This window comes from Salvelinus namaycush, chromosome 3 (genome assembly GCF_016432855.1).
Source record: "Salvelinus namaycush isolate Seneca chromosome 3, SaNama_1.0, whole genome shotgun sequence".
Taxonomy (NCBI): Eukaryota; Metazoa; Chordata; class Actinopteri; order Salmoniformes; family Salmonidae; genus Salvelinus; species Salvelinus namaycush.
The window spans coordinates 93,079,411-93,097,552 of record NC_052309.1 but is presented as its reverse complement, the minus strand read 5'-3'; the positions used below and the strand labels follow the sequence as shown (position 1 = coordinate 93,097,552).

Genomic DNA, 18,142 nt, shown 5'->3' with positions numbered 1-18,142 from the left:
ACGACCCTCTGGCTCCTAGCCCGCTGCTCTAACCGACGACCCTCTGGCTCCTAGCCCGCTGCTCTAACCGACGACCCTCTGGCTCCTAGCCCGCTGCTCTAACCGACGACCCTCTGGCTCCTAGCCCGCTGCTCTAACCGACGACCCTCTGGCTCCTAGCCCGCTGCTCTAACCGACGACCCTCTGGCTCCTAGCCCGCTGCTCTAACCGACGACCCTCTGGCTCCTAGCCCGCTGCTCTAACCGACGACCCTCTGGCTCCTAGCCCGCTGCTCTAACCGACGACCCTCTGGCTCCTAGCCCGCTGCTCTAACCGACGACCCTCTGGCTCCTAGCCCGCTGCTCTAACCGACGACCCTCTGGCTCCTAGCCCGCTGCTCTAACCGACGACCCTCTGGCTCCTAGCCCGCTGCTCTAACCGACGACCCTCTGGCTCCTAGCCCGCTGCTCTAACCGACGACCCTCTGCCTCCTAGCCCGCTGCTCTAACCGACGACCCTCTGGCTCCTAGCCCGCTGCTCTAACCGACGACCCTCTGGCTCCTAGCCCGCTGCTCTAACCGACGACCCTCTGGCTCCTAGCCCGCTGCTCTAACCGACGACCCTCTGGCTCCTAGCCCGCTGCTCTAACCGACGACCCTCTGGCTCCTAGCCCGCTGCTCTAACCGACGACCCTCTGGCTCCTAGCCCGCTGCTCTAACCGACGACCCTCTGGCTCCTAGCCCGCTGCTCTAACCGACGACCCTCTGGCTCCTAGCCCGCTGCTCTAACCGACGACCCTCTGGCTCCTAGCCCGCTGCTCTAACCGACGACCCTCTGGCTCCTAGCCCGCTGCTCTAACCGACGACCCTCTGGCTCCTAGCCCGCTGCTCTAACCTCTCTGCCGCTAGGGCTAAACCCAGTGAAACTGGACCCACCAACATGACTACTTCCACTGGCCTCTCTCACTCTTGTTTACCATGACAACTGTGGGAGGGTGGGGGGTGTCCAGGGTGTGTGTGTGTGGGTATATCTCTAGCCACCTGTCACTTGTGCAGGTCTGTTGTTATGCCAGGTGTTTCTGGGTGAATGAGTTCCCATGACCCATACTGCACACTGGCTGCTATGTCACATGTAAGCAACTGAGTCGAGCTTTCTTTGATTGAAATCTTCAATGAATCAATGCTCTTTTTTTCTGTGTTCTCCTTACAGATTCATGTACCTAGATTGATTTGAGCTGCAGGGACATTGTATGATCATATGAAATGTAATCAAGATAAATACCAAGGTCCATAAAGAGATATGACTCGAGGACCCTATAGCATGCATATGTCTTAGTTCTAATGAACTGCACACACATCATCTCAATACGAATCTCAACAATACATCCAATAATAATCTTTCCTCTGTATCTACAACAATGTCATATGTTTCAGTGCACACACTTTAAAGACCGCTATTATACTTCAGTCTACAGTAGATAAACTACTTTGATAATTCAACACATAGTGGCATCCATTTTACACGTCTGTTGAATAGTCTTTGTTTTTGTCCTTGTTGTACCAAGTATTTACAGGTTAGTGCTATCCGGGATCATTGGGACATCCCGACCCTAAACCCTAACCTTAACCCTTACCATTTTACATGTCAACTTCAATGGGGTAGGGACGTACCAACGATCCCAGATACCAAGGATCAATATTTACAACACAACTTACTCTGCTGTATGCTCATTGGTCTCCCATTCAGTTCCATTTCCAATCAAATCACTAGAACTGTATAGATTGTAAATATTGACAGTTGCCAGCCACAGAAACACAGTGAAAAGGAGTAGAGAGATCAACTTAGCCATAGATGACAAATTTATAAGAGCCATTCACACCCACATAGATCAGAGACTCTGACCCCTGACCTCTGAGTGGCCCATGTCTGTGATGGAAGATAAGACACACAAAAGAAGGTTGTGTCATTGTCCGCACGCTCTTTGTTCACTCCCACAAAGCATTTTTAATTCAGCGTTCAGCGATACAAACTAAATGTTTCGACTGACCTTGTTCAGATCCTGTGCCAAGTTTTTAAATGTGCCTTCAGATAAGACTCCTAGGCTGCGTTTACACAGGCAGCCCAATTCTGATCTTTTTGACCAATCACATCAGATCATTGCACATCAGATCTTTTTCAGAGCTGATCCGATTGGTCAAAAGACCAATTAGTGCCAAAAAGGTCAGAATTGGGCTCCCTATGTAAACGCAGCAAAAGACACACAAAACAAACTCATACAAACTCAGCATTTCGACTGACCTTGTCCAGCTCCCGTTCCTAGTTTAAATGTACTTTCAGACTCCTAGACACACAGTATATCTTGCTGCTGCTCCTCCTTAACCCTCATCTATTCTTCTGTCAGCTACTGTCACCTCCCTAGCCCTCATCTAGTCTTCTTTGTCAGCCATGTTAGATAATAAAACCCATTCCATTCCCTTGTACAGTATCCCTACAATACCTCTCTGTATCTCTGTCTCTGCCTGCCACACAGAGATTAGAACGTCCAGCCAGCCTATATCTCTGCTCCTCTCGTCACAATGCCCTTTCACTTCCTGATACCTACGGTGCTAGACAGCTCTGATTGGCTGAGCTATGTCTATGTGGCAAGACAAGACTGTGTGATTGGTCTTTGCAGTGAGGTGAGAGCATGTGATTGGTCTTTGCAGTGAGGTGAAAGCATGTGATTGGTCAGTGCAGCAAGATATTGCATATGATTGGTTGTTGCAGTTGAGATAACAGCATGTCATTGGCCTGTTGTGTTGTGCAGTGCCTGGAGACGCTGAGGTCAGGGCAGATGGACATGCAGAAGTTCATCGCCGAAGGCTGCAAGGAGGCTCTGCTGGAGGAGAAGAGACGCTTCTGCTTCCTGGTGGACAAACACTGCACCTTCTCCTATCAGATCGCTGCCTTCCACGACAAGGTATTGGAACTATGCTACAGTGCCTCCTAGGTGCTCAGTCAGTAGAAAACCTGAACATGATTTCAATCCATTAAAGTGATGGGGGTTTTAAGGGGATGTGGGCTAGAGGCTAGGGGTGGAATTGGAACCAGATCGCACTGACTATTTCCATGAATTTACCATAACCACCATCTGTGTACCACGTTTATTATACAAATGTCTAGCGGGGTACCACATCACAAATCCAAGGCTCCCATTCTACAGTAACTACTATGACTGCTGCTGTTCCTTCTCTGACCCCAGGCCAGAGACATGCTTTTCGGGAAGCTGCCCACCTGGCAGGACAAGTGTGGCGATGCCACCAACGTGCCCGAGAGCGTGATGTCTATGATTGAGGGTCTTCGCACCCCAGTGTCCATCACCCCCCAGGCCTCCCCCGTCTCCCAGAGACACAGTAGGGTGAGAAGGCAAAGTCACTCATTCATTAACCATTTAGAAAACAATTTATTAATTAGAATATCTAATTCTGATTCAATGTGAGAGAGCGAGAGAACACAGCACAGATACCTTGTGATGCCACTATGGCTTCACTGATTTCATCATAATAATGAAATGGTACAAACTAGAGGTCGACCGATTAGGATTTTTCAACGCCGATACCGATTATTGGATGACCAAAAAAAGCCGATACCGATTAATCGGCCGATTTAAAAAAAAAAATATTTTTATATATATATTGTAATAATGACAATTACAACAATACTGAATGAACACTTTTATTTTAACTTAATATAATACATCAATAAAATCAATTTAGTCTCAAATAAATAATGAAACATGTTCAATGTGGTTTAAATAATGCAAAAATAAAGTGTTGGAGAAGAAAGTAAAAGTGCAATATGTGCCATGTAAAAAGCTAACGTTTAAGTTCCTTGCTCAGAACATGAGAGCATATGAAAGCTGGTGGTTCCTTTTAACATGAGTCTTCAATATTCCCAGGTAAGAAGTTTTAGGTTGTAGTTATTATAGGAATTATAGGACTATTTCTCTATACCATTTGTATTTGATATACCTTTGACTAATGGATGTTCTTATAGGCACTATAGTATTGCCAGCCTAATCTCGGGAGTTGATAGGCTTGAAGTCATAAACAGCGCAATGCTTGAAGCACAGCGAAGAGCTGCTGGCAAATGCAGGAAAGTGCTGTTTGAATGAATGCTTACGAGCCTGCCACCGCTCAGACAGACTGCTCTATCAAATATCAAATCATAGACTTAATTATAATAACACACAGAAATACGAGCCTTAGGTCATTTAATATGGTCAAATCTGGAAACTATCATTTCGAAAACAAAAAGTTTATTCTTTCAGTGAAATACGGAACCGTTACGTATTTTATCTAACGGGTGGCATCCCTAAGTCTAAATATTGCTGTTACATTGCACAACCTTCAATGTTATGTCATAATTATGTACAATTCTGGCAAATTAATTACGGTCTTTGTTAGGAAGAAATTATCTTCACACAGCTCGCAGCGAGCCAGGCGGCCCAAACTGCTGCATATACCCTGACTCTGCTGGCACAGAACGCGAGAGAATCGACACAATTTCCCTAGTTAAAAGAAATTCGTTAGCAGGATATACTAACTAAATATGCAGGTTTAAAATAATATAATTGTGTATTGATTTTAAGAAAGGCGTTGATGTTTATGGTTAGGTACACATTGGTGCAACGACAGTGCTTTTTTCGTGAATGCGCTTGTTAAATCATCACCCGTTTGGCGAAGTAGGCTGTGATTCGATGATAAATGAACAGGCACCACATCGATTATATGCAACGCAGGACAAGCTAGATAAACTAGTAATATCATCAACCATGTGTAATTAACTAGTGATTATGTTAAGATTGATTGTTTTTTTATAAGATAAGTTTGCTGCACTCGCGTAACAGGTAGTCAGCCTGCCACGTAGTCTCCTCGTGGAGTGCAATGGAATCGGCCATAATCTGTGTCCAAAAATGCCGATTACCGATTGTTATGAAAACTTGAAACCGGCCCTAATTAATCGGCCATCCTGATTAATCGGTCGACCTCTAGTAAAAACCTGTAATACCTCTACTACTAATGTACCACTACCAGTGGCAGGTTAACTACTAATGTATCACTACCAGTGGCAGGTTAACTACTAATGTATCACTACCAGTGGCAGGTTAACTACTAATGTACCACTACCAGTGACAGGGTAAATACTAATGTACCAGTGGCAGGTTAACTACTAATGTACCACTACCAGTGACAGGGTAAATACTAATGTACCAGTGGCAGGTTAACTACTAATGTACCACTACCAGTGACAGGGTAAATACTAATGTACCAGTGGCAGGTTAACTACTAATGTACCACTACCAGTGACAGGGTAAATACTAATGTACCAGTGGCAGGTTAACTACTAATGTACCACTACCAGTGGCAGGTTAACTACTAATGTACCACTACCAATGGCAGGTTAACCACTAGGCGGCAGGTAGCTTAATGGTTAGAGCATTGGACCAGTAACCAAAAGGTTGCTAGATCAAATCCCCGAGCTGACAAGGTAAAAATATGTCGTTCTGCCCCTGAACAAGGCAGTTAACACACTGTTCCTAGGCCGTCATTGAAAATAAGAATTTGTTCTTAACTGACTTGCCTAGTTAAATAAAGATAATAAATGATGTACCACTACCAATGGCAGGTTAACTACTAACAACTGTACATTCTAGCACTCATACTATCCCCTTCCTGTGTTCCACTTCCTATGGTCAGAGCAACTCCATATTCCGGGACACAGTTCCACCCCCTGCCCCGGCACTGAAGGCTCAGACCAGCCCATTGGCCAGTATGTTCACGCAGGACACACCCACAACAAACTCAGTCACAGGTAGTGTGTGTGTGTGTGTGTGTGTGTGTGTGTGTGTGTGTGTTGTGTGTGCGCGTGTGTTCGCATGTCCTCCCCGCTGATCGCTGGTGTGTGTGTTTGTATGTGGGTGTATGCATGGACCTGTGTACATGTGTCTGTATATTAACCCTTCTCTCTCCCTCTCTCTCCAGACTACAGGGACAATGGAGGGGAGGAGAGTGGTCTAGGTCCCAGGTCAGTGTCTGTGGCCACAGGACTCAACAACATTGTGAAGAGACCCAGGGTCCGCACCATCTTCCCCCACACCTCTGGGACCAACGCTACGCTGCTTAGCTTTGACGAGGGAGACATCATCACCCTGCTCATACCTGATGAGAGGGATGGATGGCTCTATGGAGAACTGGAGAAGACCAGGCAGTAAGTTAGAGAGACACACACACTTACATACGGTGATGCACACACACACACTAGGGCTGGGTCATATTTTTTGACGGTATGACGGTATTTTATGTTTTTGATTAATAAAAGTTCTACATTTGCTTTATGAGTAGTGCGTGACAACACATATATTCTAAATTATTTCAATGGGTCTTTCGCCATTTGGATTGTTTTATACTGTTCAATTCAACTTCACCCTAAAATAATGTTGTATTATTTTCCATCAATTTCTGCATTCCCTGCACTCATTTGAGATAATTTCCACACTGCCACAATATGGGCAAAAATACTAGGCCTTATTTTTAACCAAATGTTGCAATTGCGATTTAGATCAAAACCCTTGGGTGAACTTTTTGAATCATGGAAATAGAATGTTTATTATAATTCTATAGTTAGAATATAAATAATAGTGGGCATAATAGTATTTTTTTACATGACAACGAATGAAAATGCCATGGATGAGTTATTGTGTCAGGGTAGGAACCAAAGTGATGTTCAGTGTTTCCTAGGGGACCATATGATCTTTGGCTACATTAGAACTTTATTCATATAGCCAACATATTCATGCTTCGCCTATTCCTCTTTGATTTAGAAGATACTGTTGCACAAACAACATGCTGATTTAAGCCTCCAACAGTACTGGTATCAGGCTGTATTAGCTAGCTACGTTTGCTCTGACTCAGCCACTAATGCTAATAGCTAATAAAAGTACTAACACGATTTAGCTTAAGTTGCTAAGAAAATACAAACTAGCTGTTGGAGATGTAAGAAGCACAAACTAATATTGTAATTATAGAAGCTTGTGGATTTATGTTAAGATCAAAGTGGAAACAACATCGTTGTCATCAACATTGTTGCATGTGCTGCATTGACCTTGCAGACTGAACGAACGTGTCTCGTGGTCAAGCAACAACAAATGCGCTCCTTGAGTGACAGGGTGGGACTAGGTCTGTGTGGAAAGCGGCATGGAGAGAGAGAGAGCAGAGAGGGATGACAAGTAGCAGAGTAAACTATAAAAATGGACTTTACACACGGCGTATCACATTTAACAAACCAAACATTCAAATACTGTTATAGAAGGTAAAGTAAAAACCCAAACCGTTCCGTGCATCAATACCTGTATATAGTAAAATAGGGCTGGGCGGTATACCATAACGCACACACACCGCCAGCTGCTGTGTACATGTGGTAGTTCCGGTCCTGATTAGATGTTGATTTGATTGAGCTCCCCTTAACTGGACCACTCCAGGTGGGGCTGGCTGGGCGCCGTGCTCTGGGATCGCTAAGAGCTGCCTGGGAGCCGGCACACACTGGGGAATACAATCAGCGCACGGCTGGAGGCAGAAAAACACAGAGGAGACAGAAGGAGAGAGGGGAAGGAGTGGGGGGAGAGGGGGAAAGAGGTAGAGAAAGGAGAGAATCACAGCCAAATGAATCTCTGATGTTTTTGCTGAATCAAGGCTCAAAATGAACTTTAAAAAGGTGTTGTATTCCTGACATGATGCTGTACATGTTCTTTACAGATTCTAGAGATGATGGACTCTTTTATATATGTCAAAAGCAGTGCACTAAATAGGGTGGCTTTTGGGATGTTGCCTAGATATGTGCCATTGATGCAGTGTAGGGTTCTTGTGGAGGTCCCTGCAGTGTGATGTCATTGAGTTGATGAGACACCTATCTGTCACACCTCAGCCAGAGTGATGGATCTGGGTCAGTCACCTAGCAACACACACTGATAACATCCACATGTATCCCTCCACCACCATAGTGTGATGAAGAGTGTCATGGACAGGAATGAAATACATTTAATTAATATCCTGTGAAAACATGAATAATTAATCATATATTCATTATGTTCACAAGGCTATATGACAAAAATCTGTCATCTATGATTATTTGATACCCTTTGAGACAGTAGAATGAGAGACGTGACTGTGAAATGTTGGCCTGGTTCCAGATCAGGTTAGTGAAATGTGATCACTACCTAAACCCTACAGCATGGTTCACTGTGGTGCTTTTAACAGGGAAGCTGTAAGTTGATACAGTACCCCAGCCTTTATGTATTCTAGTTAAACACTGGCCGCACCCTGTCGCCCATTCTGAAGCCCAGTGAACAAATATGAACATTTCTCACTGTTCTAATCTAGTTAAACACTGGCCGCACCCTGCCGCCCATTCTGAAGCCCAGTGAACAAATGGACAAATATGAACATTTCTCACAGGGATTTGTATGGAGTCAATGATTTGTCCATTCAGAGGCCTATGATGATTATCCACCTTATTCTACCATAATGGCCTCACGTCTATCTCACCACCTGTTAGACAGCTATAGAGAGGTTGAAGATATCCTGAAAAGGGGGTTCTATTCAGCTACTGCATGATGGAGTGGTGTGTAGAGAAGCAGCTTCCAGGGGATTGTGTACTTCAGTGTGGACGTCAATGTATTAGGAGTGTCTGAGGGTTATTCAGGGGCCTGTAGAAAAAAGCTGGGGAGATGGGAGTAGTATACAAGTGTAATCACCTTCCTCTGTCTGTCTGTCTGTCTGTGTTCCAGGAGGGGATGGTTTCCATCATCCTATTGCCGGGCATATTCAGAGCCAATAGTGAATAACAACAGGTAAGGGGACCACTCAAGCAGACACACACACACACACACACACACACACACACACACACACACACACACACACACACACACACACACACACACACACACACACACACACACACACACACACACACACACACACACACACACACACACACACACACACACACACACACACAGGTTTCATCCAGACTTGTTGTCTCATAGTGTTTCTTCTACTCTCCTAGTCTGGTGACCTTTGCTGATCAGAACTCCCTCCCTCCTCTCTATCCTTTATTCTCCCCCCTCCCTTCTCTCTTTCCTTCCCTCCCTCTATCCCCCCTCCCTCCTTCCCCTCTCCCCCCCACAGTGTGGGGGCTCCTCCCATGCGCAGTAAGAGCGTGGTGAACCTGCTCCACCAGGACACAGAGACAGATGATTCCTCCATGGTCCTCCCCCCTCCCGACTACAGCGACTATCCCAAAAGGAGTGTCCTCCCAGGCAGCAAGCAGCACTCGCCCTCCCTCTCCGCCTCCTCCGGCTCTTCTGTACACATGGTCAGTAAGAGGCTGTCAGAGTTGATACTTAGTACTACACAGTTACTAGCTACCTGACCAGAGCTGATACTTAGTACTATACAGTTACTGGCTACCTGACCAGAGCTGATACTTAGTACTATACAGTTACTAGCTACCTGACCAGAGCTGATACTTAGTACTATACAGTTACTATCTACCTGACCAGAGTTGATACTTAGTACTATACAGTTACTAGCTACCTGCCCAGAGCTGATACTTAGTACTATACAGTTACTGGCTTCCTGACCAGAGCTGATACTTAGTACTGTACCGTTACTAGCTACCTGACCAGAGCTGATACTTAGTACTATACAGTTACTAGCTACCTGACCAGAGTTGATACTTAGTACTATACAGTTACTAGCTACCTGACCAGAGCTGATACTTAGTACTATACAGTTACTGGCTTCCTGACCAGAGCTGATACTTAGTACTATACAGTTACTAGCTACCTGACCAGAGCTGATAGCTAGTGACTGTATAGTACTAAGTACCTGACCTTATTTGAGGTGTCGGATCATTTCAGTCCTTCTCCATTGTCAGTTGTGTAAACAGGAGAGCTGGCTGACGTTTACATGTGCTGCCTGTCTGCGCATAAGCTGTTTCTTTTAATAACACCTTAACAATACTTAATAAGCACTTAATAACATCTCTTACTGATTACAAGCCACATTAAACCATTAGCACATCCTAATTCCCTAAAGGTTGTCTATATTTGATGCCTCATATTTTTGAAACCTGTATTGGATAGGATAAGGTAGCATAAGATGTTACTGTATGGTACAGTATAACAGATCATAGCGTTGTATAAGACCATAGATATCAACTACATGACATCACTGGATTGTGGATAAAACACACCTGTAAAGAGGATTGTCCCTTGAGCCAGTATAGTAATAGAGTATAGTAATACAGTATATTATAGTAATACAGTATACTATAGTAATAATGTATATTATAGTAATACAGTATAGTAATACAGCATAGTATAGTAATACAGTATAGTGTAGTAATACAGTATAGTAATACAGTATAGTAAAACAGTATAATAGTATAGTAATACAGTAGAGTAATATATTATAGTAATACAGTATAGTATAGTAATACAGTATATTATAGTAATACTGTATATTATAGTAATACAGTATAGTAAAACAGTATAGTATAGTAATACAGTATAGTAAAACAGTATAGTAGTATAGTATAGTAATACAGTAGAGTAATATATTATAGTAATACAGTATAGTATAGCAATACAGGAGAGTAATGCAGTATAGTAATACAGTACAGTAAAACAGTATAGTATAATAGTATAGTATAGTATAGTAGTCTGTATAGTAATACGGTATAGTATTGTAATACAGAATAGTATAATAATATAGTACAGTATAGTATAGTAATACAGTATAGTATAGTAATACAGTATAGTATAGTAGTACAGTATAGTAATACAGCGCAGCATAGTAATACAGTATAGTAAAACAGTATAGTAGTATAGTATAGTAATACAGTAGAGTAATATAGTATAGTAATGTAGTATATTATAGTAATACAGTATAGTATAGCAATACAGTATAGTAATACAGTATAGTATAGTAATACAGTATAGTATATTAATATAGTAATACAGTATAGCAATACAGTATAGTAATACAGTATAGTAATATAGTATAGTAATACAATATAGTATAGTAATACAGTATAGTAATACAGTATAGTATAGTAATACAGTATAGCAATACAGTGTAGTATAGTAACACAGTATAGTAATACAGTATAGTATAGTAATACAGTATAGTATAGTAATATAGTATAGTAATACAGTATAGTAAAACAGTATAGTAGTACAGTATAGTATAGTAGTACAGTATAGTATAGTAATATAGTATAGTAATACAGTATATTATAGTAATACAGTGTAGTAATACAGTATAGTAATACAGTAGAGTAGTATAGTAATACAGTATAGTATAATAATATAGTATAGTATAGCAATACAGTATAGTAATACAGTATAGTAAAACAGTATGGCAGTATAGTAATACAGTATGGTAGTACAGTATAGTAATACAGTATATTATAGTAATACAGTATAGTAATACAGTCGAGTAATACAGTATAGTATAGTAATACAGTATAGTAATACAGTATTGTATAATAATATAGTATAGTAATACAGTATAGTAATACATTCCCGGACTGTTGGACACCCTTGCGTCTGGGAGCCTCTGCCCCACTAAGGGGCTGCTGGACTGCAGTAGAGTAGGACAGGGCTGGGCCTAGCCTGGAGGTTGTTTAAGCTAAAATACAGCAGTTTTGAATGACAGAGAAGTGTTGGCGATACCTGCAGGTGTAAAGTAGTTACAATGCATTGTAAGACTCATCATGAGCCTAGCTATCTTAAGATGAATGTACTAACCAAAAGTCGCTCTGTAAAAGAGCGTCTGCTAAATGACTAAAATGTAATTGAGCTTGACAAGTATTATCCCTTTATAGTGGTCTATTATCATCTGTAATGATGTGGAGTAAATACCTGGCCCTCTCCTCATGTCTGACTCCTTGTGTGGGTCACGCCATGCGTGTCTAATGCTCAACCTACACTCTGGCAATGCTCTCAACTAACTCTTGCATTTGCATGTATTCAAAGTCATCAGTCAAAGTTGTGGGTTTTCAAAGTGCAAAGGCCAATCCGAGGTTGTTTGTGCTTCCCGATCCTGGCTGAATGGAAATTCATGGTAAGAAGCCTTGCCACTAAACACCTGATGGCGTTGGTTTTGCTGAAGGCAAACAGAGACTCAGTCTCCTGTTTAAACTTGTGCAAGCTATAACATGTACGTATTGATGTGAAATGAGATGAGGATGAGAAGATATAGCCTAGTGAAATAACTCTGGTCGAACATCTCCTGTTTTCACTATGCAAAATGCTACAGAGAACCAAGCAAGCAGTGAAAGTAGTGGAAAGTCCCAGTTACTGTAAAGCTATGCAGGATCCCTCCATCCCATTTCACTAAAGCAGAAACAGCTATTGAAGCCAGAATCCTTAAACCCCCTAAAAGACATGGAGAAGCCCTGCATTGTGTTCAGTTGGTCCTGGGGCCGCCAGTTCCTCTTCGATGTGACGTGTGATTTAACCCTCGCTACCCTGGCTCTCCTTTTAGTGTACTGTCAGCACCCAGAATCACATCTCCACTACTCCATGACGTCCGTCACAAGAGACTGCTTTGAGTGTAATTAGCTGCACCTACAGTACAGGCAGGACATCCCGTTCATCACATACACACTAGAAATAGCGACAGGAGGAAACATAAGCGGCTAATGCCCTCATGGCTGTACAGGTCAGTGGTGACCCAGAGAGGTCAGGTTGTGGTTGTGATGTTTGGCCCTCCTGTGTGAGAGGTTGAATGGAGAATTCTGGGAAAGACAATACACTTCTCAACTTCTCTCTTCTTTCACTGCGGTGAAATATTCGTTAGGCTACACTCTGCTGTGTCCCGAGTCCGGCCGTGTGTGTGTGTGTGTGTGTGTGTGTGCTGTGTGTGTGTGTGTGTGTGTGTGTGTGTGTGTGGGTGTGAATATTATCATGCCTGGCTGTCAGTGTACACTGAGTGTACAAAACATTGAGAACATCTTCCTAATATTTTGCCCTCAGAACACCTCAATTCATCTGGCCATGAACTCTACAAGATGTTGAACGTATTCCACAGGGATGCTGGTCCTTGTTGACTCTGAAGCTTCCCACAGATTTTTGTGTCAAGTTTGCTGGATGTCCGTTGTGTGGTGGACCATTCTTGATACACACGGGAAACTGTTGAGCGTGAAAAACCCAGCGGTGTTGCAGTTCTTGACACAAACCATTGCGCCTGGCACCTATTACCATACCCTGTTCAAAGGCACTTATATATTTTGTCTTGCCCATTCACCCTCTGAATGGCACACATACACAATCCATGTCTCAATTGTCTCAAGGCTTAAAAATCCTTCTTTAACCCGTCTTCTCCCCTTCATCTACAATGATTGAAGTGGATTTAACAGGTGACATCAATGAGGGATCATATCTTTCACCTGGTCAGTCTATGTCATGGAAATGTTCATAATGTTTTGTACACTCAGTGTACCTACATCCGGTGGCACGGCTCCAGCACAGCCTTCCATTGGAATTCCACTCTGGGTGAACCTGACACCTGGAACCTGACACCCTCCTTCTCTTTCTCTCTCTTTCTTTCTCTGCTTCTCCCCTCTCTCTCCCTGTCTGACTTCCCTCTCTCTTTCAATGTCTCACCCTCTTTTTTTCTCATCAACTTTCTCTCTGTCTCTTTCTGTATCTTTCATTGTTTCTCTGTCCCCCACTCCATGCCCTACCTCCCTCTGTCTCTCTGCCCCGGCCCCCCACCTCTTTCTCTCTGCCTCGGCCCCCGACCTCTCTCCCTCGGCCCCTCTGCCTCGGCCCCCCATCTCTCTCCTTCTGTCTCTCTGCCTCGGCCCCCCACCTCTCTCCCTCTGTCTCTCTGCCTCGGCCCCCCACCTCTCTCCCTCTGTCTCTCTGTCTCGGCCCCCCACCTCTCTCCCTCTGTCTCTCTGCCTCGGCCCCCCACCTCTCTCCCTCTGTCTCTCTGCCTCGGCCCCCCATCTCTCTGCCCCGGCCCCCCACCTCTCTGCCCCGGCCCCCCATCTCTCTCCTTCTGTCTCTCTGCCCCGGCCCCCCATCTCTCTCCCTCTGTCTCTCTGTCCCAGCCCCCCATCTCTGTCTCTCTGTCCCAGCCCCCCATCTCTCTCCCTCTGTCTCTCTGTCCCAGCCCCCCATCTCTCTCCCAGTGTATGATTCTGATTCTAGTAGGTACTTATCCTCCATTCATGCTGTATGAGTCAGTCAGACAGACAATCAGTTCCGGAACATCGATAGTAACATGTTTTACCAACGAAACACATTGTATTTAACAGTGCCTGACTACACCAACCTGCTCTGCTCCCATTCATCAAACAACACACAGAGATAGAGCAGGGGTTGAGGTGGTAGACACTGCTCTGGGATGCTCCCAAACAGCACCATATTCCCTATATAGTGCACTACATTTGACCAGGGCTCAGGTCAAAAGTAGTGCACTATATAGGGAATAGGAGGCCATTTAGGACACAGCCCCACTCTGTGGAGATGGGAATCTATCTATGAGTCATGTTGTGTTCAGTTATACTGTGAGCGGGTGGGGTGAGTGTAGGTGAACACACAGGGTGGGGTTTGTGTAGTAGGCAGGGTCGTGCACAAACCCCCCCGTTTGAAATATTTTCATATTTCATATCTCGAAATTCATAACATACCAAATGCCTCTGTAGCTAAAATTGTAAGCAAGCTAGTTACAGTGCTTCCTAAAGACATTGTTGTATTGTTTTATTGAACCTTTATTTAACTAGGCAAGTTAGTTTAGAACAAATTCTTATTTACAATGACGGCCTACCCCGGCCAAACCCTAACCTGGACGACGCTGGGCCAATTGTGCGCCGCCCTATGGGACTCCCAATCACGGCCAGATGTGATACAGTCTGGATTCGAACCAGGGACTGTAGTGACGCCTCTTGCACTGAGATGCAGTGCCTTAGACCACTGCGCCACTCACAAGGGGTGGGGTGTGAGTTGGTGAACACAAGGGGTGGGGTGTGGGTAGGTCAACACAGGGGGTGGGGTGTGGGTAGGTCAACACAGGGGGTGGGGTGTGGGTAGGTCAACACAGGGTGGGTGTGTGTGGGTAGGTGAACACAGGGGGTGGGGTGTGGGTAGGTGAACACAGGGTGGGGTGTGGGTAGGTGAACACAGGGTGGGGTGTGCGTAGGTGAACACAGGGGGTGGGGTGTGGGTAGGTGAACACAGGGTGGGTGGGTGTGTAGGTGAACACAGGGGGTGGGGTGTGGGTAGGTCAACACAGGGGGTGGGGTGTGGGTAGGTCAACACAGGGTGGGTGTGTGTGGGTAGGTGAACACAGGGGGTGGGGTGTGGGTAGGTGAACACAGGGGGTGGGGTGTGGGTAGGTGAACACAGGAGGTGGGGTGTGGGTAGGTGAACACAGGGTGGGGTGTGGGTAGGTGAACACAGGGTGGGGTGTGGGTAGGTGAACACAGGGGGTGGGGTGTGGGTAGGTGAACACAGGGGGTGGGGTGTGGGTAGGTGAACACAGGGTGGGGTGTGGGTAGGTGAACACAGGGGGTGGGGTGTGGGTAGGTGAACACAGGGGGTGGGGTGTGGGTAGGTGAACACAGGGGGTGGGGTGTGGGTAGGTGAACACAGGGGGTGGGGTGTGGGTAGGTGAACACAGGGGGTGGGGTGTGGGTAGGTGAACACAGGGTGGGGTGTGGGTAGGTGAACACAGGAGGTGGGGTGTGCGTAGGTGAACACAGGGGGTGGGTGTGGGTAGGTGAACACAGGGTGGGGTGTGGGTAGGTGAACACAGGGGGTGGGTGTGGGTAGGTGAACACAGGGTGGGGTGTGGGTAGGTGAACACAGGGGGTTGGGTGTGGGTAGGTGAACACAGGGGGTGGGGTGTGGGTAGGTGAACACAGGGGGTGGGGTGTGGGTAGGTGAACACAGGGGGTGGGGTGTGGGTAGGTGAACACAGGGGGTGGGGTGTGGGTAGGTGAACACAGGAGGTGGGGTGTGGGTAGGTGAACACAGGAGGTGGGGTGTGGGTAGGTGAACACAGGGGGTGGGGTGTGGGTAGGTGAACACAGGGGGTGGGGTGTGGGTAGGTGAACACAGGGTGGGTGTGTGGGTAGGTGAACACAGGGTGGGTGTGTGGGTAGGTGAACACAGGGGGTGGGGTGTGGGTAGGTGAACACAGGGGGTGGGGTGTGGGTAGGTGAACACAGGGTGGGTGGGTGTGTAGGTGAACACAGGGGGTGGGGTGTGGGTAGGTGAACACAGGGGGTGGGGTGTGGGTAGGTCAACACAGGGTGGGTGTGTGTGGGTAGGTGAACACAGGGGGTGGGGTGTGGGTAGGTGAACACAGGGGGTGGGGTGTGGGTAGGTGAACACAGGGGGTGGGGTGTGGGTAGGTGAACACAGGGGGTGTGTGTGTGTGTAGGTAGGTGAACACAGGGGGTGGGGTGTGGGTAGGTGAACACAGGGGGTGGGGTGTGCGTAGGTGAACACAGGGTGGGTGTGTGGGTAGGTGAACACAGGGTGGGTGTGTGGGTAGGTGAACACAGGGTGGGTGGGTGTGTAGGTGAACACAGGGTGGGTGGGTGTGTAGGTGAACACAGGGTGTGTGTGGGTAGGTCAACACAGGGGGTGGGGTGTGGGTAGGTCAACACAGGGTGGGTGTGTGTGGGTAGGTGAACACAGGGGGTGGGGTGTGGGTAGGTGAACACAGGGTGTGTGTGTGTGGGTAGGTCAACACAGGGGGTGGGGTGTGTGGGTAGGTGAACACAGGGTGGGTGTGTGTGGGTAGGTGAACACAGGGGGTGGAGTGTGGGTAGGTGAACACAGGGTGGGTGTGTGTGGGTAGGTCAACACAGGGGGTGGGGTGGGGGTAGGTGAACACAGGATGGGTGTGTGTGGGTAGGTCAACACAGAGTGGGTGTGTTTGTAGGTGAACACGGGTGGGTGTGTGTGGGTAGGTGAACACAGGGTGGGTGTGTGTGGCTAGGTGAATAGCATGCTGTGAATGTTTTTCCGTACAATGAAAATAATAACTATCTGTGTAGGGGAGTTTGAACAACACTTCCTGTTTCTCTCTGTGTGTAGGTGAGAGCACGACAAGTGGAGTAACTCTGTGTATGTAGGTGTGTGTGTCGTGACTGGACTGTGTGTAGGTGTGTATGCAACAAGAGATTGTGTTGTGTGTGTGACACACACCTCCAGGGCTGTCTTTGAAGGAGGCAGGGATGGTATAGTGGTGAGTCATTCATTCTAGACTACCAGCCACGTATAGCTCTATCCTTGTGAATGGGATTATAGATACTTCATAACTGGGATCACTCACTTCTCTTCATCTCCTCTGGGACACTACTAGGTCTGTTTGTCATAGTTAATACTGATAATGTGCTCATTTAACAGACACTAAACACATTCAGTATATGTGGCCCCTGCAGGAATCAAACCCACAACTCTGCTGTTACAAACTCCAGGACCCAGGTCTTTATTGTGCTAGTATGACCACTGCCATAAGGGAGAAGTCTTTTCCCCATTCAGCAGATTTGGCTGCAGGGAGCGAATGAGGAGAGGTAATTAGAAGGAGAGGAGGGTGGGATAGAGGGAGGGCTGGGGGTTACACAGGAATGCTCCCTTGCTGGTTCTGCCCTTTGTGTAGAAAGTGAGGCAGATGAATACAGAGAAACCGATTTAAAGACACAGAAAGAGAAAAGAGACTGACGTAGCGAGAGCAGAGGTACTAAAGTAATGTATCAGAAAGTATCAAGAGAGAAATGACGTGTGTGTGTGTGTGTGTGTGTGTGTGTGTGTGTGTGTGTGTGTGTGTGTGTGTGTGTGTGTGTGTGTGTGTGTGTGTGTGTGTGTGTGTGTGTGTGTGTGTGTGTGTGTTGACACCCTGCACTCAGTCTGATTAGGACTAGGATTAAAACTACACATCTGTCCAGGATGTCAAGAGGATGTTAGGACAGCAGTCACTAAGGTCAATGTGTGTCTGGCTACATCTGTCTGCCTCTGTCTGCCTACCCCTCTCTAGGGCTAATGCTGTTCTGTAGGCTCAATGCTGTCCTCTAGTGGTGGCATCCCAGCACTACA

General features: G+C 45.9%; 1 protein-coding gene across 1 annotated transcript in view; it reads left to right on the top strand.

Moving 5' to 3' along the window:
* The window catches only part of baiap2l1b (BAR/IMD domain containing adaptor protein 2 like 1b), an 89,487-nt gene that overhangs the window by 65,288 nt on the left and 6,057 nt on the right, over positions 1-18,142 (top strand). The window contains exons 7-12 of the mRNA XM_038987815.1: positions 2,786-2,938; positions 3,221-3,376; positions 5,718-5,832; positions 6,003-6,228; positions 8,804-8,866; positions 9,207-9,393. Of these exons, the coding sequence (XP_038843743.1) occupies positions 2,786-2,938; positions 3,221-3,376; positions 5,718-5,832; positions 6,003-6,228; positions 8,804-8,866; positions 9,207-9,393 (900 nt within the window). The remainder of the gene's footprint in view (positions 1-2,785; positions 2,939-3,220; positions 3,377-5,717; positions 5,833-6,002; positions 6,229-8,803; positions 8,867-9,206; positions 9,394-18,142) is intronic.